Source organism: Paramormyrops kingsleyae, chromosome 7 (genome assembly GCF_048594095.1).
Source record: "Paramormyrops kingsleyae isolate MSU_618 chromosome 7, PKINGS_0.4, whole genome shotgun sequence".
Lineage (NCBI taxonomy): Eukaryota > Metazoa > Chordata > Actinopteri > Osteoglossiformes > Mormyridae > Paramormyrops > Paramormyrops kingsleyae.
Window position 1 is genome coordinate 6210033 of NC_132803.1, and position 22958 is coordinate 6232990.

At 39.8% G+C, this 22958-nt stretch overlaps 1 protein-coding gene across 7 annotated transcripts in view; it reads left to right on the forward strand.

Moving 5' to 3' along the window:
- The window catches only part of LOC111857782 (AP-4 complex accessory subunit RUSC2), a 31910-nt gene extending 19180 nt beyond the window's left edge, over positions 1 to 12730 (forward strand). For 6 of the 7 annotated variants that reach the window (XM_023838934.2, XM_023838938.2, XM_072714148.1 and 3 more), the window contains 9 exons: positions 455 to 640; positions 1032 to 1169; positions 5085 to 5161; positions 5398 to 5572; positions 5684 to 5789; positions 6073 to 6119; positions 6207 to 7305; positions 7394 to 7555; positions 9869 to 12730. In XM_023838934.2, coding sequence (XP_023694702.2) covers positions 455 to 640; positions 1032 to 1169; positions 5085 to 5161; positions 5398 to 5572; positions 5684 to 5789; positions 6073 to 6119; positions 6207 to 7305; positions 7394 to 7555; positions 9869 to 10055 — 2177 coding nt within the window. In that variant the 3' untranslated portion in view covers positions 10056 to 12730. The remainder of the gene's footprint in view (positions 1 to 454; positions 641 to 1031; positions 1170 to 5084; positions 5162 to 5397; positions 5573 to 5683; positions 5790 to 6072; positions 6120 to 6206; positions 7306 to 7393; positions 7556 to 9868) is intronic. The other variant, XM_023838939.2, reaches the window with a different exon arrangement.
- Positions 12731 to 22958: the final 10228 nt, after the last annotated feature.

Here is a 22958-nt window from a genome sequence, read left to right on the forward strand (position 1 = left end):
TTATAACAGGCAATCATTTAGGGGTCTGGAACGAATTAATCCAGTTAACATTACTTCTTATCGTACCTAGTTGATTTAGTTTTTGAATCTCTAACGGATTAAGTTGACGAGCCGAGGTTCCACTGTATGTCCACTCTGTCTCTCCTCATCGTATAAATTTTATTGAGCATGTTTTGAAACGATAGGCAATAACTTTGAACTATTCATAATTTGAGGATTGTATAATACATTGAAAGGTGAGTTTTATTGGTGCATATCTATATTATCTATATAAGATGCTTGTCCCTTTCTGCTGTCTTCTAACCCGTCTCTGTATGTCTGCTTTCCTTGCCACGTCCTGTGTCCCTCCCTCTCTACGTCCCCCCCCCCATGGGGTGTCTTCCTTCCCCACCCTCTCTGTCTGCCATTGCCACAATGTGGTTCCCGCTTCTCCTCACGGTCCTTTCCACGCCAGCCCACCATCTGTCCCCACAGGCCCTGAAGTGGAGGGAGTACCGTCGTAAGAACCCCTTGGGGGGGGAGAGGGCTGGCCCCACCCTGTCCGGCAGCCTAGATGCCCGGGGGGGCCGCGGCAGCCTCCCTCGCCGCAACGTGTTTGATTTCCCAACGGCGTCTAGCCTCGCTCAAGCCCGATCTAATGGTGCTGACTGTCAGCCTGTGTGTGGGGGGGGGGGGCAGGGGGACATTTCTGTCTTCTTTGTGTGGCTTTGTCTGTCTTCTCAGTGTCATTGGCTTGTGTGTGTGTGCTGACTTTGCTTTGGAAGAATCATTCATTTTAGAATTTATTATAAAAGAGGTGATGGTTAGAATGGGCCTTTAATACTTCATCTGTAATTTTAAATCTAATTAATCCTAATTAATAAGGAAATCCAGAAAACGACTGGAGGTTTGTCATTGTTGGCACATTGTAATCACCAGTCTTGACCGTCTCCCTGTTGTTTTAACCATAATAAAATATTTGTGGTGCCCATCGACATTCCACTGTGTATGTGTGTGCGCAAGTGTCTAATGGTCTGTGTATGTACCCTTAGGTCAGTCTACGAAACAGCACTATTACGGCGACTTCTTCCCCGACTACTTCTCCCTGACGGAGAAGCCTCCGGAGGAGTTCTGTCTGTCGCCTGACGCCACCTCAGAGTCCATCTCCATCGACCTGCTGCAGAAAAAAGGTGAGACGCCAGTCAAGATTGCTCTAAATGACGGTATAATGCTGTAGAACCAGCCTGATGCTTAAGATGATATACAGGACAGTCAGGAATTCTTATGGATATTAACATTTTGCAAATAGCTGTCACTTTATAACTAAATGAAAGTGACAATGTATTACTTTGACCTTTTTTGGTGTTTGAAAAACCTACAGTACTGAAATTCTGAAGTCCTAACTGCCAAAAACTAGCACCAAACCAGGGCAGATGAACAATTGGCTCCCATCCACTCCTGTTATTGGAAAATACGCATTGAGACACACATGCATGACCAGAGGCGTTGGTTAACGTGTAGCCCAGTCCGAGAACTAAATTCTACCAACTTACTTCGATGTATCACACACCAGCTTGATATGCAGGTACCGATTCCCAGTCCGATGGGTTCTGCTGGGCAAAAATCGATTTGGTGTGTTCCAGGCTTTAGATGGTCAAAAGAAAAGGTTTCAAGTTATTCAATTCCCCAGTAAGCTTGGGCAGTATGATAGTATTACAGTATACCCCAGAATTTAGAAATCCAGAAGGTATTATTTTTAGCACACTGAAAAATACAGACACTCCCTTTCTAGTTAATGATTCATAGATGCCGCATTGAGGTGATGCATTAAAGTGCACAGCATGCACCTTCAGAGCTCATTCTGTTCGTTTAATGTTCGTTCTACAATGAAAATATTTGTGAACATAGAAGTTGCAACTGTTTTTTTTTTTTCTTAACTGATGGAAAATAGAAAATACAAATCTAAAATAACCTGATTACAAGAGGGAACTTAGCCAACAGAAGATTTTTTTGGAAGTGGAAAAGAAATAATTTGCTTATGGTGACCATTTCTACATAGTACTAATATTTAGTATATTTTTTTGCAGTGATATTGCCTTGGGTGTCTATATTTACGCTATTGTTAGTAGATTGAGTAGCTACGTTTCTCATGCGCTACGTGTGTTCTGTGACAATGAAAAAGTGGAGCGGTATCAGAAAATGAAGGGTGATCTTTTTAATTCTTCAACAAGGAGTTGTCTTCTGGTTCCATAGCTCTCAGCTTCCACACTGATTGGCTCGTTTAGGCTATCTCTGATTCTGGAGCTTAAAGTAGCCTACATGATTCAGGGTTTTTTTTGTTTGTTTTCTAAATACTGTCTTATACCGAATGTCTAGAAATCCAAAATGGAGATTGGGGAATATCATATTTTGAGTCATATTTTGAAACAGAGCAGCACAGTCTTTGCAAAGAGAAGGATGATTAGAGGCATGTCCTTATGAACAAGATCACTTTATTTGTTATTATTACTGCATTTACTCTATTCGATCTTTGATGGAACTTATCGCATCACAAAAACATTACGTGGATGAAAACCTACACCTGAAAATGTCCACCTTTAAATCTCTTCAAAATTGGAAAACTTAAACTGCAAGACAGAGGGAAGCTGGGAGAAGAAATTGAGCCTACAGCCACCATCCTGTGATCACAGCCATCTGACATTTAAATGTGTTCCGTGTAACTTTTTATAGACTTCACAGGAAAACTGGTCAGAGATTGTAAAACTGTGGTGTGTGAGATGAGTGAGTCCCATAAGATTGTAATGGAGCTGAAAAAATTCTGTCACTTAATGATGTCATAATGCAATGCATTAGTCACTCATTTGTGGTGATGCTGGTGTAAACAAACCTACTACACTGCCAGTCCTATACAAGTACAGCACGTATAATTATGTACAGTTAATGGTGCTTTGTTTTGTTAGCGCTGATTTTTAGGCGTGTAAAGAAAAACTGTTTCAATTTGAAAACCCAATCAGTGGGGTATAGTGTGGTTATGTTGATTTGAAATCCTCATCCCAGGTCAAACGTAAAAGAAAATCAACCAAAAGATGCAGCAAATCAATGCAGTGGCTGCATCACTATTACTTTACATTACTGTGATATTTTTTCATGTCCCCATATCCCTGACCAAGTTATGCAGTTATAATATGAATAGATAGATGGATTTGTTTATACTAAGGTCAGCTTATCTAGTAAATTTTGCAGTACAAGATAGTAACATTTTTTGAAAAGAAGAAAAGATGTAGTAACACTTTACTTAAAGCCATGTTTTTAGTAATTTACAAACACATTTATATTGCATTATAATGCATTCATAAAGCATTATAAACATGGCTATACTGTACATATTTATAGGGAGGGGCCGATTCACATCTTTTCAGTTCAGATCCGATTCCGATGCAAGAGCTCTTTTTACTTTAACACTTTAATATAATAATGATTTATTTATGCTTTACATATTATTGATATTTTTAAACTAGTAAACACAGATGAAAAAATGTATGGCAAAAAATCCGTAATTAAGCTACTAGTAACGTAATCTTCCACCTCATTTGTACATCTTGCGTTTTTAAGGCATTTGCAGTTCAATCTGAATATTTTCCAAAGAGAGCACATGCAAGTGGCGAATCCTTAAAATGCCCCACCATTTTTCTCCCTCTGAAAACAGTGTCACTTTGTTGCGACACACAAGCTGTAGCGAGTGCATGAAACAGCCCAAGCTAGTAACTCCCAAACCATCCATTGCATTTTCATATTACTCGCGTTGTCTGGCACAATTGTGTGCACTTTGTTTAGTTAGCTACTCCCACCCTCTTTACAAAGACTGTATATTGCTGTGCTACTAGATGCTGTTCAAAGTGTACAATACTTCCTGGTCATCACCCTCTTATCTGCTGTTCTTACGCTTCTCCTACAGCGAAGGGTATGATGTCACAGCAGACGGAAGTCACTGCCCTCACACCAATTGAGCAGCAAAAAACTGAGTGGCAGCGTTAGTGCTCAGCTTGTATGTCGCAAAAAAGCAGCAAAACATTACAGTAACTAACAATAAATAAACCACTAACTTACGTGTACTATTAAAGCATTTATGTAATTTATTTAAACTTTATTTTACCAGGTAAATTAACTGAAAACCAGTTCTCACTGCTTTACGTGATATTCGGGAGAAATAGCAGATTACCCATCGGAACTGCCTGGGATACAAACATCATGCGTGTAACTAAACTCTTCAGCCAATAAGGGCAAAGGTGTGTCGTCACGGAGGCGGTTCCAGTTTGTGCAGCCGGGTGAGAGGTCGCAATGCATTACAGGGGTAATGTTGGGAACTTGGGATAAGATCTTTATCGTTTTGGAAGCCATTAAGAAAAAAATGCTCTTTGATCCGGAGTCCGGAACAGATTAAGAGAACCGAGGTACCACTGTATTTAGCATTAGCTAGGTGTGATACACTGCAGCGTTTGTAATGATTAATGTGTGGATGGTCACAGGCAGATCCACAGCACCTCCCTTCCCTACCCTGAGTCTTGCCTCCCAACGTGACCTACTTTTATCTCTCCTTGCCTCTGATTGGCTGGCATCATGATAGCTATCTCTTGGGAATCAGCAGACTCTCTGTGCTTGTGAATGTGCTGAATCCACACTCAGTAGCATGTAATGTAGTGCTTTATGATTTCTGTCCTTTCTTTTTTAGGTATTGTTTTTATTGTATTTTCCTGTCATATTACCAACAGCTTTATGTGCCCTTCAGAACCACTGCTTCACAACATGTCCAGAAAGATTATTTAATTGGGTGACATTGTTGTGTTCCCATCCAGTCTCTCTGTGCACATGCTTTCGTGTGACTGTATTTTGGGAATATGCCTGAAAAAGCAAGGACACGTTAATTTTTAAAGTGAGGAAAAGGGGGCTGACACACAGACAGACTTGTACTGCCTTTGTGTTCAATAGGTGATCAGATCAGATTGTTATAATCCAGTTTTGCTGGGAGATTCTGTATCTTGTGTATTGGGTATGGGTTTGGTTATTTACCAAAGAAATAAGCCTCTTTTGAATCTTCTGACTTTCAGGTCTGGTGAAAGCCATAAATACAGCTGTAGATCTGATAGTGGCTCACTTTGGCACCAGCCGTGACCCTGGAGTGAAGGTACAGTCCTGTGATCACCCTCAGACAAAGCTCTGCTGAGTTAATACAATAATAGTACCACTAATATGTTCAAATTTAGCTTAGATATTAAGATTCCCATTAGTAATTTGGTCTTCAAGTCCTTTTCTAAGATGTACATGTTGCCGATTCCAGTGAATCTCATCAAAACTCATGGTCATTATTAGTTGAGTTTTTCAGGTTTTTCAATAACACCTGCCTCCTTTATGTGTTGCTAGGCCAAACTAGGGAACAGTTCAGTCAGCCCCAATGTGGGTCACCTGATTCTGAAGTACCTATGTCCTGCCATCCGTGGCATCCTACAAGATGGCCTGCGAGCCTATGTACTGGACCTGATCATCGGACAGCGACGAAACGTCCCCTGGAGTGTGGTGGAAGCCTCCACTCAACCAGGTTTCTGAAAAATAAGCACTGACTGTGATTTGTATAAGTATCTATAGTGCAACACAGACTTATGGAAATTGTCCTCTAGTATTCATGACCACAACCCATATTGTTTCCTAGGACCCTCTACTCGTGTACTCCACAACCTGTTCTCCAAGGTCAGCCAGTACTCAGAGCTCACAAACCACAGCATGAGGTTCAACGCTTTCGTCTTTGGCTTACTCAAGTGAGTGTTTGTTCCTATTTTTTTTTGTTTCAAATCTATGCAACGCACATACCAGTCTATTTAGAAATTCCATTGCTTTTTTTTATACTTTATTGTGAGTCACTCTCCGCTAGCTATTTAAAACAGATTAGAGGCCTCTGTTGCTGTCTGTTGGAAAAGTCCATCTTCTGTCTATTTAAAACTGAAATATGATGTATATTACGTTATGAATGTAGGGATAATCTTAGTTTGACATAGACGATGTTATTTGAACGCTGCTAGATACATGTTCTATATGTTTCAGCTTGCGATCTTTGGAATTTTGGTTCAACCATCTGTATACCCATGAAGGTAAGAAGGTTAAGATGATATTTGAGGTATACACTTGCTTCATGCTGATGTGTGTGCTGAGTCCGTATCCTCTCATCCAATCTCCAGATATTGTGTCGGCACACTACCACCCCTGGGGCTTCCTGCTTCTTTCTCAGGCTACCTGCCATCCACTCTTTGAAGAGTTGCTACTGCTGCTCCAACCTCTATCTCTACTGCCCTTTGATCTGGACCTGCTTTTTGAGCCACGCCTGGTTCGGAAGGGCCAGGAGCACCAACGCAACAAGAAAGAGCTGTGCTCTACGGGCCAAGGTTTAGATGGCTCCATGCGCTCTACGTTCCAACTCATGCGAGGCTTGGGGCTGGAATCAAAGTCTGAAGTATTGGACACCAGGCTCAAGGAGAGGGTAGGATTATGGAATAAAGAGGCTTGGTCTATGATGGAAGGAGCAAGGTCAAGGAAAGATGGCATAGTGCAGAGGAAGGAAGCAGTTGGGCTGTCTCAAGAGGGCATCGAGGGCAATAGAATAGAGCTTGAAGCCAAGGATCGAAGAAGGACCGAAGGAGAACAGAAACTGCCGAAGAGAGGAGCAGATCTTTGGGGAGATAGCAGGGAAGGGGCACCTTGGAGTGCATTGAGAGCTACTGGGGTCGGCAGAGAGGAAGTCAAGCGAGAGGGAGAGACAGAGAGAGAACCTCACTTCATTGGTGGGGCAAAGTCACGTGACCGACAAGCAGGTTGGTGGTACCAGCTAATGCAGAGCTCACAGGTATACATTGACAATTCTACCGAGGGATCGAAATTTGTCAAGTGGGAAAAAAGAAAGAAACCCGCAGGGGAGTGTCAGGGTGCCAGGGGGGTGGAGGATCTAGGGTTACGCCAGCAGAACCAGCCACCACCACTCAGAGAAGGTGTGGTGGAAGGTGCCGAGGCGATTCAGGAGAAGGATGCTCCAAAAGCCAACAATGATTCCCACTCCAAGGCCAGAGGCAAGCCCTTCTGGATGGGAAGCCCCCCCGAGTCTGTGCTGAATGAGTTGAAGAAGAGTGAAGACAAGGAGCCTGAAGGACAGCGAGGAGTAATGGGGGCCCAAGAGGAGCTCCCACAAGGCATGCGCTGGGGCCGGCTATTTGGAGCCACAGTTGGTTCCCCCAAACGAACTCAGAACAACACAGAACGCCATGTGGCCCGGTCTCAGAAGAACAGGTCAGAGATGTTTTAGAATGCGTGCAGATCGCCAGTATTAGCTTATACAATAATTTAATACTTCTTGCTTTCCTTTTAAATCCACTAGACTTCCATCTGAGTGGCTGAGTCTAGACAAATCAGTGTTGGACTTCATGGCACAGACAGTTGGGGCAGGAAAGAAGCTCCATCCTCCAGCTTCTCCTCAGAAGCAGGTGGCAGCTGCATCACAGCAGCTAGAAACACAGGCTTTGTGGCAACCACCTCCACGGTAAATAAGCGGACTTATACCACGGCAGTGTTGAATTTTTTTATATGAAGGGTGTTCATTTTCTTAATTTTAACTAATTTTCTATAATACCACATTTAGTGTCAACCAGGTGAATGACGGCAGTAAATCAATGTGCCGTCATAGTATTTATTTCTAACGTTACTTAATGGAATCTAATGGAATCACCAAGCAGTGGGGGTTGGTAGTGATTCAGTGGTAACCCTAAATTAGTAAGCTATTCGCTCTACAACATCGGTTGCAACATCAGACTTGAAAACCTGAGGCTAAAAGCTGTATCACACTGAACGCAACATGAAAAAAACTACACGAATTTGCTAAATTATTTGTATGTGAATTTGACGTATCAAAAATTTTCACACCAATCACAATGCAATATTTTCTCAGCTGACAGAAATGTTTGCCTGCCTAAAGAAACTCAAACTGGTGACAAGCACTAGCAGCAGTGACAGCACATTTTTATCATTTCATTTGAGCACAGATAGCGGATACATCTAATTCTAAAAGAGAGTCAAGAAGTTAAACTTTACAATAGAGCTGAGCGATTTCGTCAAGCTACAGTTCAGTATTCGCATCAAGTGTCCCAGTATAGAAATTCACAATGCGATTGCCTCCAATTTGAAAACTGTGTGCTGGATACAATTTGGGATAAATTTGTGTTGCATTGTTTCTAACATCTTTGCATCGCTAAAATCCAGTTTATTAATATAATTATTATGCACAAATATGTGAAGTAGTCGCACAAATCTCTTGGATGTGCCAGTGAATTTTAAATTAAGCATCTGTGGTCTGGCTTCTTGGATTTATTGAGTGTTCACTAGTTTTGCTCTAAGCATTTTCAGACCCACGACCCATTTATATAGTTTAATTCTAGGATTGGGGCTGGAAAATCTGATCAGCATAGAAGCTTGCTGGTTTTAATAAGCTTACATTTCCAACTCTGCCTCGCAACCTTTTCTGAACCTGCCAAGACCGAAATCTGGGTCGTAATCCATGGGTTTACAATCGCTGGTGTAAAGTATATCCTTAACCACAGTCTTTGAGATTTGCTTATCATGTTGTTCCAAATTGCAATTTCGATTTGAAATCGATAAATTGTTCAGCCCGACTGTACAATGACCATTTAAGGTAGTACTTCAGGATAAGCAAAATTAATATTGAAAATATAGCAACAGCATCATCAATTACTTATCACCTACAGGAATAGAAAATATAAAGCTTATTATTTTTAACTGGATTTTTTTGGACATTGATGGTATACAGATAGGTCTGTAAATCAAACAAAAGTAAAAAAAAATATTAATAAAACGCCACAGTTTAATCCAAGAGCCATATTATAAAACCTTACCAAAAGGGGATAAATTCAAGATATCAGAACAGCTGCAAAGTCAGAAGTCTTTCATTTTTTATCATTTAAATGATATATGATGACTAATCAATATATCATTTATATCACCCAACCGTATTGTGAAATTAGTAACACCAATTAGCTCTGGTCAATGTATAGACGTAATCCAATTGTAATCAGATTAATTTACACATTTCAAGTAATCCAAACAATTGCATTTTTAATCTTGTAATTTGGAATCCATACTTTTCTGAAGTATTCTGGTGCTAAGCCAGTGCTGTTTTGTGTGGTCAGAGGTACAGTACGCAGAAAACTTTAACTTTGTTACTGCCAATGTGTATATAGGACTGGACAATAATTCGATATCAATATATATCGCGATATAATTTTTTTCAATAACGGTGATACGATTTTTAAACACATTTCCCATATTTCGATATACATATATACTGTATCATATAATATACAGTATATGAATAATCAGCCTGTTTTAGTTTAAATGGAAATATATTATTGTTAATAAGCTGAGTCTGAGAGTTTTATTTATTTGATAGTTTATTTCACATTTCTTGTTTGTAAAGGCTAAATACAAATAAAAAGTGAACCTTATTTTTTTTGTACTGTTTTTATTTTTTAAAAATTATATAATTTTAATAGGAGGAGCCTGGAGGTATTATAGACTTTGCAAATTCAGTTTGCAGACATCCATTGTGCGTGTCCTCGGCAGTTTTTTCCTGAGGCTTTTTAATATTGTCCATATCGATATCGGAATTATATCGTATCGACCAAAATTAAGAAATATATCGTGATATAAATTTTTGCCATATCGTCCAGTCCTATGTGTATATGAGATTATGTGCTAATCATGGGATGGCTAATATATTATGTTTCAGGTTTATGATTGTGGATGCAGTTGGCACCAAGCTGCCCTTTTTGTGGTCTCCTAGGGTAATGCAGAACCACCATCACCATACTGCCATAGACCCCGGGCACTTGAGCTTCGGCCGGGGAAATGTGCTGCGAGTGATGGCTTGTGCACAGCCCGACTGGGAGGACCGCTCACCGGAGGATCACACCCACGCCACACCCATCGTTTACGCTTCGCTGTCCGGGAAGCCCAGCGGCACACGCTGAGGTCCTCCAGATGAGTGTAGGATGAAGCAATGAAGAAGACATCCTCCACCAATATTGAACAACAGCCAGACACCGTTACCTTCTACAAGCACTTGGCCCCGAAGCAGATTCTACTGTTTGCACAAGGATTTGGAGGAGTCTGCAGTAAGTTTAGGCAGTTCTGGGTCACCCAGAATAACACGTGTTCATTCACACACTCACACACACTTTTTCCTTCATCCTGACTGCAACTGAATGAATGCCCTCAAAAGTATTCTATTTGGAAAGAGAGATGTCTTTATATATGTATATATATATATAAAGACCTGTCTGTGTCAGTATTTATGCTTTTTAAATGGACTGGGTTTTTAAAAGCCTCTGGGGAAGTTTGTGATGCATTATGGAAATAGTAGTCTATTGATCAGATTTTCAGGATTTCCAAAATCTTTATTTTTTAAGCACAGAGACCAGGTTTATCTGGAAGCCAGTTTGTATGAAAGTTGGATAAGGTACGGCTACAAAATCTACCCACCGTCAAATTGTTGTTATTAATGCAACAAACATGGATTAGAATTAGTGGCTTTTGAAAAATGGAAATATTTCTGTAAAGTATTATATGCAAAATCTATTGAGTCATGCTCAATATATTTCAGTTACCCAACAAATTTTAAGAACAATAAATGTCCAGAGTGAGTAGTCGTTCTTCCGGATGTGTTTTTGCATCAATGAGCCAAAGTTTTTTGGTGCACTTTCAGTCAGCCTCATTCACTTTAAAACAAGGTTCACTTTGATGGAACAGAGGATTTGCATTTTCATAATTGTGTTGCATTAGGGAAAAGGTATGAACTGAAACAAGGAGTAAAAATGGAATCATAGACCAGATATGCGTCTCCAGTCAATCACGGCATAACTAAGCCTTTGGTCAGTTACGGCCTCTGTGTTCAGTAAACAGATCAGCCTGGCACTCCTTTTGAACACTCTGTGAAACGACATACCTTTCCCCTGTAGTTGTGCTGCTGGATGTTTTAGTGACACAGCCTGGTTTGAAAACCATGCATTCGTTTCTCTGTTTGTGTTCCATAAATCAGTTCATTTATCTGAAGGAGATGCTTCTGTTGCCGAAGGTGTATCACTTTCCACTAGAAGTATGTTTGTAAAACATGGGGTTTTGACGGCCTCTCAGCTAGAATCGAAACTCCAGATAGATAAACAGCTGCTTACTCCCTCTCTGTCCTCTATCTCTCGTTCCTCGGAAGGACAACACAGAACTTTCAGAAAGGGATGAATTTGTCTGCATGTCTCCCAAAACAAATGCTCTGCTTCAACTGTCCAAAACTTTTTTCCTGGGATGTTCCTCTGCCTGACTTTCAGCACCACAATAACTCGCCCCATAGTCTGCAGTGCTGTGGGTAGACTGGGAAACAAAGAAGACGACGTGTATCCAATTTGTTGCATTGCATTTATTTATTGACTAACACAGTAACTGTTCATCATGATGTAATGTGTCTGTTTAGCTGTAGCCAAGTTCACAGCATTGGTTAAAGATGCTAAATAGAACCATAGGGGTATCCTGGTTGGGAATTTGAGAAAATGCCATTAAGGCAATTTGTTGCACTTTTAGTGGGTCAGTTGCTATGCTTTAGGCCTCCATAGCTGTACAACTTCGTATCTGCATCATGAGCAGAATTAGGGAGAAAGTGGCTTATTTTGTATAAAATCTTCTGCTTCAATCATTATCTTCACTTGGCAGATTGTGGTGAAATGGGCCTTAAGGTTGGTAAGCTGATAAAGCAGAGTAAAGGTAAAATGAAAGCATTCAAGTATTTGTTTCTTCTGGAAGGAGAAATCGTTTATTTTGGCAAATTTCGTCCAATACATTTTTTTCCTTTCATTCCAAGTAGAAAATCTTCCTTTACTCTGTTCAGATCAGTTTAAAGCCTTATCAGATCATCTCTGAGAAGCAGGGGAGATATTTACTAATTTTGTTTATTCTGTCGGTATTTTAATTTATTTTAATGCTACTACTGTTGGTTGTACATTTTTTAATTTTTTGTAAAAATGTATATTTAATTGACACTTAAGCAGAAGGATATGCATAGTCTTTCTGCACTAATATTGTCTGTAGGTTTCTTATGCTTGTTTACATTCCTTTCTTTTCTTGCTCCCTGTAGTGGAGTGGTAATGGAGAATGTGGATTAAATGTCTAGTTTTGCTTCCAGTGACTTCATGCTGTTTGGCTCATGAAGTTGCACTGGTTTGGTTGGATGTTGGAGCCCCGGGACGGTTTTCCATCTTCATGTACATCCACCAGCAGAAATGACAGGCAGTTATAGGGCCAGTTGCATGGCTGCAACTGAGGCAGTGAGACAGAATGAGAGGAGTATGCAATGGTGCCTTTTAAAGAGAGAGATCGCCTCCTTGTGGCCAGAAATGCACTGCCTAGACCTGCTTCATACACCCTGTTGGCTCCTCAAATTGCTTGATGTTTAAGCTTAAGGAGAAATCTGTACATCTCATTTGTCATTCTTTTTTAATCCTTATTTATATGTTACTACAACATGTTTTCTTCTGCTTGTATTTATTCTCAAGTGGCACCGATGTTATTCCATTTGTCAATGCTATGTATGTATGACATCAATATAATATGGAAATTAAGAATTGAGTGAACACAACTAAAATGGGTATTCTGTGATTATTTTTAATTACTTCCCACTTGTCTCTTATTTCAGTTTGCTTTATAGAGGGCAAACCAGTTATTAAACTGAGTGAAGAAGTCTGAGACTAAGTTGAGCTGTGACATGTATTTTCAAATGATAAACCATAAAACCCGGGGAGGCTCGGTGGTGCCTCACCTCTGGAACCAGCACTGGAGTCTCTACCCCAGGTCTACATGTGTGGAGATCTTCCTGTGCTGGCAGGGGGGTTCCTGCAGCTTTCCCGGTTGCCCCCCACAGTCCAAAAACAGGCTAAGGTGAGTTGGAGTTGCCAAATTGTCCGTAGGTCTGAACGGTGTGTGAGTGCACTGCAGTGGGTTGGTGCCCTATCCTGGGTTATTCCCTGCCTTGTGCCCATAGCTTCTGGGACAGGCTCTGGACTTCTGTGAGCCTGCATAGAACAAATGGGTGTAGAAAATGGATGGATGAATGGATGGATGGATGGATGGATGGATGAATGGAAACCATTAAACGACAACAACAAAACAAATGTATATTGTCAGTTCACTATATAAATACAAAGCTCAATTTTCACATGTTCCATGTTATTTGTGAGATGTCAGATTTACATATTTCAATGACACTCCTGTTGAATCTATATTTTTTTGTTTTTGTAGATCAGCTTAAAACAGATCTTTATTTGTGATCTGCTATTTGGTTCCTACATTCCTCTGAGCGTCATTTTGACACAAGGCATCTTCTGTAAGATATATTTCTGGATAAATTTAAACATTCACTGTGGAAAATAGGAAAGCCATTCAGAGAACATGGGTTACAATTGCTTTTTATACCCTTGAACAAGATGTAGATAAATTTCAAGTAATTGCTGTGGATGACACTGGACGAATGTGCTGTATACAAGAGCATCAGACCTTTGCTGGGTGTGAGATAGTGGGCAGATGAGGTAGAGAGGCATCTTTCCTGGGGGGCTGTTCTAAGGGGATCCTGCTCCTCCTTTCCCTGCATAACTGGATCAGGGCACTGTTGGTGGTGACAAGTTACCTGTGCCAATGAAAGTGCGGGACACAGACGAGGCCGGTATAACCTGCACATGCAGGTAAGAAGGTTGAACTGTATCTGCCGTCTAAACATGGTAATGCATGAAAGTTCTCATAACGTATCTACACACCTGCCAGAAACCTGATTACTGCAATAACAAAAAACACTCATTTTTTTACCAGACAGACTTTGTTCCACATTCATATATACTAAAACATTCAAATCAAATACATGAAGACAGCAGAATTGAAGCAAGACAAGCCTAGATAGTTGTGTTCAGTAGATAACACTAATATTTCAAAGAATGCAGGAATTAGGACACTAATTCATAACACATTATTGCAATGGGAATCATCCACACATAAAAACATGTGAATAGTTGGACGAAGTCTCTGCCTTTCAAAAGGTAAGGTGAACGTTCACTGTTACACTAACTAAACGCTGTGCTTTGGTATGACAATATATTCAGTATAATCATAAAGATTGTCATTAAGGCGCGATCATTCTGAGAAAAGAGGTCCTTGGTAATGGGACAGAGTGGCCATCTAGTGGGTCTATTGCTAATCAGAAATAAATTGTATATAATATTTAGACAGATAAAGAATAAAAATGAAATTGTAAAATATAGATAGACATACAGATAGAAATACAGGTAACCACATAATTTTTAGGGATAGATTGTGCAAATTGCATGCAAGTTCAATAGTCCAATAAATCAATAGGTATAGTTACAGAGATATGTAACATGACTAGAACATTTGAGTAAAAATACATTTATTAGCTTTCACATTTCCCGTTGATCCATCCAGTGCTTCTAGAAATTGTAGAGGTTGGGAGGTATGAGAGGTATAGGGAATAAATTGGGGGTTGGTTGCTGGGATGTCTGAGGAATACATTACTGTCCTCCTGACAGCATCCTTTCTAGTTGTTATTAAATATTTATAGACCTAAATCCATGTGCATTACATTGTCCCCATAGTCCACTGTTCAAAGCCCACTTTGCAGGCCATGTTTGTCTCATTTAGTTCCGGAGTTATTAGACGATTTATTTATTGTCCAATTGCAGATTGAATGGACAGTGTAATTAATAATAAATGTATATACATACAAAATCTGAAAAACAAAGGGTAGACATTGTCCCCCATAGTCCATTGTTCAGTTGTGCAAGCACACTTTGCACAGGACATGTTTGCCTCATTTAGTGTTAGAATTATTAGATAATTTGTGCTATGAATAGACATTCAGGGCACCAATGACTTTAAGTGAGAGTGAAGTGCATATGTGGATATTCAAATATTAATTTAAATTTGCTCATTAAGAAATATGGAACACCAAGGGGTGTGTAAGACTTGCCATGAACTGAAAATGCTGAACCAATATTTTGTTTTTGTAGCTATTAACAAAACTTTGTACACTTATTGAAAGGGCTCAAAACACAAAAATGATCAATATACAGCGACAATATACAGTGAACCTAGATCAGTTAATATGGTAGAGCACTATACACTGGATTACAGTACTGGAATGTAATGAGTGTATGTAGTGCCGATAGAATACGATACTTTGAATCTGTTTCTTTCAAATGGCACTCTGTATAGCTGTTTCATCGTAATTTGGTTTCTCTGTAAGATGTGAGTCAGTGTTGATTCACTGACATGATTAATCTTATCAAAAACAGTCTGAATTGTTTCAGGCAAAGAACCATATTTACGATGGCTATTTTATGATCTGATTAGTTAGGATGTGTGTGTACCTGTATTTACACTGCCCGGCCAAAAAAAAAGTCGCCATTTCAATTTTTTGTTGGACCGCCTTTAGCTTTGATTATGGCGCACATTTGTCATGCCATTGTTTCCACAGGCTTATGCAACATCTCACCCTTTATTTTCATCCAGATTTGCATTCATTTCTCACCCGAGATCCTGTATTGAGTGGGTAGTGAGTTGAACCACTCCATAAAGCCTCCTTCAGCACATCCCAGAGACCTTCAATGAGGTTAAGGTCACAACTCTGTGGTGACCAAGTCATGCGTGAAAATGATTCCTTATGCTCCCTGAAACACTCATTGATAATTCGAACCCAATGAATCTTGGCATTCTTGTCCTGGAATATGCCCATGCCAACTGGGAAGAAAAAAATCCATTGATGATGGATGGAGGTGTAACCAGGTCATTCAGTAGATTCAGGTAATCCGCTGACTTTACTTTATTGCTGCATAACGTTGCTGAGCTGTAATAATGATCCAGTCATTGGTTCTTGAGTATTTGCTGATATAAATTCAAATGGCGACTTTTTTTTTTGACCGGGCAGTGTATATAATATAGAAATATGATAAGAAAAATTGGCTCTTTTGCTTCGCTGTGGAGCACAGACCTACTAATAAGTAGTTCTGTAATAAGGATACAGTAGAATACGATAGAATGTAATTCACTTGTTCTCATTTCTAAATGCCTGAATAATGGGGGAGGGGGGGTGTTGCCATTGTAAATATAGCTGTGGGCTTTTGAATGACAATGTTTTCTAAATGATCACAATACATTTAATTTTTGAGTGTTGTGGCTAATGTAGAACTGTGTGAAATGTTTTGCAGGGTGTTATAAAATTCCAGAGTCCAAAGCAGGAAATGTCTGCTTTTGCTGATGTAAAAAGATCTGCTACAGTACATGAATTACAAATTTCTGTGATTGTGTCTTAGGTTCCACTTGTATTGTGTAAACTCTTCTGGATGAATGGGCAAAAATTCACACAAAAATCTTGTGGAAACCCTTCCCAGAGTCACCGATTTGTGTTAATTTGCACTGAATATTTTTCTGGCTAAAAATCATTCACTAGATGGGGCTGTTGCATTTGATAAAATATTAGTTAGAAAGTAAAGTCTAATGCATCTGGGCCCCTTTTGTAGTTCTTGGAGAGACTAGATACAAGAATTTTTCAGAATATTGTGGGGGAGAATTTTTGATAAGTAAATAGGTTCAAGTTGGATGATTGTAGCAGTCAAAAAAATAGCAATGAATGTCCAGTATATCGCTATCAAATGACACCTAAAGACAAACACTTCTGATGTCTGCAGTAACATAAAAATAAATAACTTAAAGAAAAAAGCTGTTCTCTGTGAGTATTAATGAAATCACTGTTGCTTAGAAAACGAAATACATGCAGATTAAAAAGCTGTGATTCACACTTTTTATGCAGAAAACTAATTACATGCATATTAAGAAGTTGTTTTTCACACTTTTTAAGCAATACATTTCCAAATATATATACTCCCGGATGTCACCATCACAATGTTAAAACACAGGCTTATGCTGAACATATTAACCTTCAAGCAAGTGCAAATTGTTGGGTCTTTGGTTATTTGTCTTTGAAAGATTCTCCATCCCACTCCAACCTCTGCAGCCAGAAACCTTCATGAGAACCTTATCCCAGAGACCACAGGCACTGTTGGGCTCCACCAACTCTTGTAAACTGTTTGTGGAAAGATAGACAAGCAACATGCACCATCTGCAGATCATGTCAGACTTATCCGTGACCAACATATCATTCCTTTGACAACAGAGCAATCTTTAAGTTCAACTGAACAAACATCCTCAAACAAGTGTATAAATATTTCATGGACTTTATAAATTACAGCCTGAATTTTAAGGTATGGTAAACAGAAGAATGAGCTGGTTTACCTGCAGCTTTCAGATGGGATAATAAAAGGGAAACGGCAAGTTTTTTGTGGTAACTGCTCTGGTGGTGCTGAGGTCTTGATCTTTCCTGTTATTTCATGTTGTACCTACAGTTTGTGTGTGTGTGTGTGTGTGTGTGAGAACCCATTGGAAAGACCTGTATCACTGCATGATCTATGATTATGAAAGCTTGGCGTAATACATCTGTTAATTTTGTTCTTCAGTAATGATATAGTTAATCACCTCATTTGGCGTTTCATATGTATGAAATGTTATAGTGCCGAGAAAAATTTTATGGATTTATGTATATTTTAAATATTTTATGGCAATTTCAACTCTGCTTCCATTGTTGTGACATGTTTTAAGGACACGATCCAGTGAGCTGAGACGAAGACTGGACTCCTTCAGTACTGTGTCTCTTCTGACAATCCTTGGGTACTGCTGGTTTGACTTTGTGTCAAACGAGGATGTCATTGCTGAGGATCTGAGTGGCTGGACCAGGCCAAGGGGGCGCTGTACCATTTGGCTGCAACAGGTCGATGTGCATTTTTGGAGGGTGGGACTAGACTGCGTGTCGGCCTGGGGGGTCGCCAACTGGGATCCCGGGTTGTCGTGTGGTGGGTGCACTGCACCAGTGCATTCTCCCCAACCTGACCTGACCTGGTTTTCCGCATTCCCAGTGCAATTCATAATTTGTTTTCGAAATAAGACAAAGTTTATGATCGCAATGTCTACAATCAAGTTCACAAGTTCTGTACGATACTTGTTAGACCAAATACTAAATACTACAACCCCTTTTCCAAAAATGTAGGGATGCTGTGTAAAATTTAAATAAAAACTGTATGCATTGATTTACAAATCATATACACCCATATAGAAAACAAAGACAACATATCAAATGTTAAAACTGAGAAATTTTATTGTTTTATGACAAATGTACACTCAGTTTGAATTGATGCCAGCAACACATTTCAAAAAAAGTTGGGACAGGGGCAACAAAAGACTGGAAAAGTTAAGTGTGATGCTAAAACAAAACACCAGGTTGAATATCTCACAACATCTCTGGGCCCGAGCTCATTTAAGATGGACTGAGGCAAAATGGAAAACTCTCCTGTGGTCTAATGAATCGAAATTTCTAATTATTTTTGGAAATCATAGACGATGCATGCACCAAGCTGAAGAGGATCCTTCAAGCTAAAGATATTTCTATTTTCAATATAAAACTATAATAAAAAATATGGCTGTATATGATTTGTAAATTCTGTTTCTATTTACATTTTGCACAGCACCCAAATATTTTTGGAAACGGGGTTGTAAAACTAAACATTTTCACCTAAATTTCTTTACCCAGAATTTTTACATCTGTGGTGATATTTTCGCAAAAACCTTGTCCTGAAGTGGACAAATACAAATATCACAGTCTTGCACTGTACATTATAGACCTTGATTCCCCACAGCGCCTCCAATCATGCAGATATTTCCAGCCTTCCAGCTCCACAGATACTGCCAGTTTTATATAAGTGGTTGGGCCCAGTTTCAGCTCAGGTGATTGGGTAGAGTTCCACTTCAGTGTGTTTAGGACTACAGCTGTGATTGAAATGTCAGGGCTTGCTTTGAAGGCACATCTATTTGAGAATTATTTTGTACATCAGCATCATGAATGTACAATCCTATATTTAGCATTGTAGCAAGCAGGGAATCAGTCTTGCACTAGATGCCATATTCAATTTCCTTGTACCTCCACAGTTCTGCTTCACATGGGTTTCTCCTTTGGTACCATTATTGCAGAGACAATAATAAGTAATCATTCATAACGTGTCCTGTAAAGGACAAACATTTCAGCGTTTAAGTGGACAATAATGATGTTTATAATAGAAACATTCAAAGTCAATGGTTACAAGTGGCATGTCTGGAAAAAGAAATGAAATGAATGTGGGGAGCGAAAGCCCCCGCCATCTTGTCTGATCTAGCAGGAGAGCTACTGTAGCACAAAGTGCTGAAAAAGTTCATGCTGGCTATAATAGAAAGGTGTCAGAACACCCAATGAGTCACAGCTTACTGCACTGGGGCTACGTAGCCGCAGCCCAGTCAGATTGCCCACGCTCTCCATTGCTAAAAGCACCTACAATGGGCATGTGAGTGTCAGAACTGGGCCATGAAGAAATAGAAGAAGGTGCCTGATGAGTCACATTTTCTATTATATTATATGGACAGCCGGGTGCCTGTGCCTGGATCGTTTATCTGTGGAAGGGATGGCACCAGGATTCTTTATGGGAATAACGCAAGCCAACGGGCGCAGTATGATGTTCTGGGCAATGTTCTGCTGGGAAACCCTGAGTCCTGGCATTCATCTGGATGAATAATTATTCACGGATGGTTTAAAGAACACAAAAAAAAGAGTTGAAGGTGTTGACTTGGGTCCCCCAAATTCCCCAGATCTCAGTCTGATTGCGCATCTGTGGGACGTTCTGGGCAAACGAGCTCGTCCACGGAGGCCCCACCTCGCAACCTACAGGACTTGAAGAACTTCCTGCCAACATCTTGTTGGCAGATACCACAGGACGCCTTCAGAGGTCTTTTGGAGTCCATGCCTAGACAGGTCAGGGCTGTTTTGCTGGCACGAGGGGAACCTATACAATATTAGGAGGGTGGTTTTAATGTTATGGCTGATCGGTGTATATAGAAAGCTTGGAGTCATTTTCCTGGGGGTTAAGTACCTTGATGTAGGATCCAACAGAGGCTGTGGCTACTTTCCAAGGTGATCTAATCTGCAACCTTCAGATCACTTCTCATAATAAATACTAGCATTCCCACTATAGCTATTGTGGCCCATTGTTAAATACAATATGCAGTTCAGAGATGCCATCATATCTAAAATTAGTATGGCAAAGCTCTTACCAGACAGATCCCACATCAAACCAGCAGCTGCAAGCAGAATTTTTAAAGCAAATGAAACAGTGACTTAAATTGCTGTGACTAATATATTAAATGGATATGGGTGTTGCATTATTTACAGCATCCTAGCAGAGATCCTAGTAGAGTGTACTCAGTCATTCATCTTCTGACCGTTTATCCCTAGTCAGGGTCGTCGTAGAGTGCTGCACTATATCCCCAACAGCACAGGTAAGATGAGTGGTTGTAAGATATATGTGTGAAGTCTTAAGAAACATATTCAGTATCGGTTATAAATATTAAACTCTTGGTGATTTTCAAAAATGCATCTAATATTACAATAACATATAAGTACAATATAACTACATTAACTATTTGCTGTCTAGAAAATCACACTACCAATAGTTAAATATTACAATAGATACCACTAAATGCCTCGTGTGGCTCTTTGTAGAGAATGGTCAAATATGTTTCTGCACCCTATAGACAGCATGGTCCAATGCTACAAAAAATTCTCATTTTCTGGATCTTATTTTCATTTGGCTTAAATAATACTAGCAGTAGGAATGCACAATGCATTGTCTTCACCACAAACATATATCTTAGTCATTGTTCTCCAAACATCTTAAAATACCAGTTTTACCAGACGCCGCTCTGGAGTTCCCCAGAGGGATGTGGGCCAGGGGACTTCACAGGGCTGGAATTTTGCTACTCTGTTCCCATGTAAAGTTGTGCTTCCCTACCACTGTTTATGAAACTTTCTATTTTCATGTCAGTAAATGTAACTGTCTTGATAAGGTCTTGAGAATCATTCTTATCTATTCTGTTAACCCTTTATCTTCCCTGTGCTTCTTGCACCAATTTAGCTGTTCCCAGTCATTTTGAAGGATTTCTCTATTAATCCATTAATTATACATTAATATTACATTTTTAATACTTTATCACATACTTAGGTCTCCCTTCTGCTTTTTTCCCCGTAATGCTTTGCATTCTCATGAACACACTCAGTTTTATTTAATGTGAAAGAATACATTGGATTTAATGCACTGGCATTAGTTGTTTATTGAGAAACACTTTAAAACCTCATATTATTGTTCTCTGTCCCTGTCATCTTGCAGTGATCTACACCTCCTGACAATAACCTCATAAGCTGCTGTTCCTAGTTCATAAGAAACCGCACTATTGGTGTGATTCCTTCCCCATTGTTAGACGAGCAAACTGGCTCTTATTTACTCTCACTGTCACTGCGCACTTTCACAGCACACAATTCATTCTTCTGTTATAAATTCCTATTGTGTCTTATATTCTACCTAGAGAACATCATTGTCACGGTTTATCTGGTATGTGGTAATATCCGAAATACATCCGAGTTAGATTATCTCACTCAAGGGGGTACAATTTCCCATGAGTGCTGTTCCTTTCAAGCGCAACGACACATGTACATGCTACTGACAAATTCCATCGAAAGTTAGTAAGAAAAACAATGGCTTATTCTCACACTTCTGACACGTCATGCCACATCCTTTAGGACTTGCTGCAGCTTGCAGCAAAGAAAGCTTAATTTCTCATATATATTTAATCCCAGGAATTCATCTGTAAGCACTTTCTAAAAGGCTATTCATACACTGGAAAACAAATCCATTTTTGTTTGACATCTAGACTTTAGAAAAATGAAATATTGAAACCCAATGTCACTTTAGCTAATTGCTTTAACAAAGTAAAGATCTGGGTCACTGAAAACTTATTACTAAATGCACAGAAAACTGAGGTTCTGTCTGCAGATTTGAATGCTATAATCTTCACACTCAACTCTGAAGGGGCTGAAATTTTCCCTCAGCAGCTCAGCCCATAACCTAAGGCATCATCTTAGATACAAGCCTCTCATTCAAATCGCATATGTATGCAGTATGGAAAGTGTGCTTCCTACAGCTATGTAACATTGTCAACTACTACAATTTCTTACAAATTGAGACATGGAGAAATTGATATATGCCTTTGTATACAGTAGGTTAGACTACTGTAATGCTCTGTTATCTGGAAGCCCACACCGCACATTAAACACCTTGCAGCGTATTCAAAATGCAGCAGCTCGAGTTTGAATACAGAACCCCTTTTCTTAGTTCTCTGCACTGGCTTCCTGTTAGGTTCAGGACTGACTTCAAAGTTCTCCTACTTACATATAAGGCATATAAAGGGGAAGCGTGTGGCTCAGTGGCTCAAGATCACCGGTTCAAACCCCGCCTCAGCATGTCTGCGGGTCCTTGAGCAAGGCCCTTAACCCCCAGCTCCCTGGGCGCCGCTACGGGTGGCTGCCCTTCGCGGACAGCTTACTCTACAAAAAAGAGCAAGTTGAGGGAGGCGTGAAGACAGTTTCTCCACAGGGATCAATCAAGTACAGTAGCTGACATTGAATTTGGTGAATAATGACATTTTTCAAACACCCTTCATGAACAAGCATTTTTAGTATATTTAGTTTTGCTCCAACACTTCTAAGTTTTTGAGTCAATTATTCAGTACCGGAAAGTGGACCGCAGTTCTGCCTACAAAGGTCGGCGTCAGTGGACCTGCAGCAGCATTCCTGTAAGTTTATATAACTGCAAACTGCCTGTAAACCCTGCTGACTAGTTTGTACAAAAAATGAGTCTATG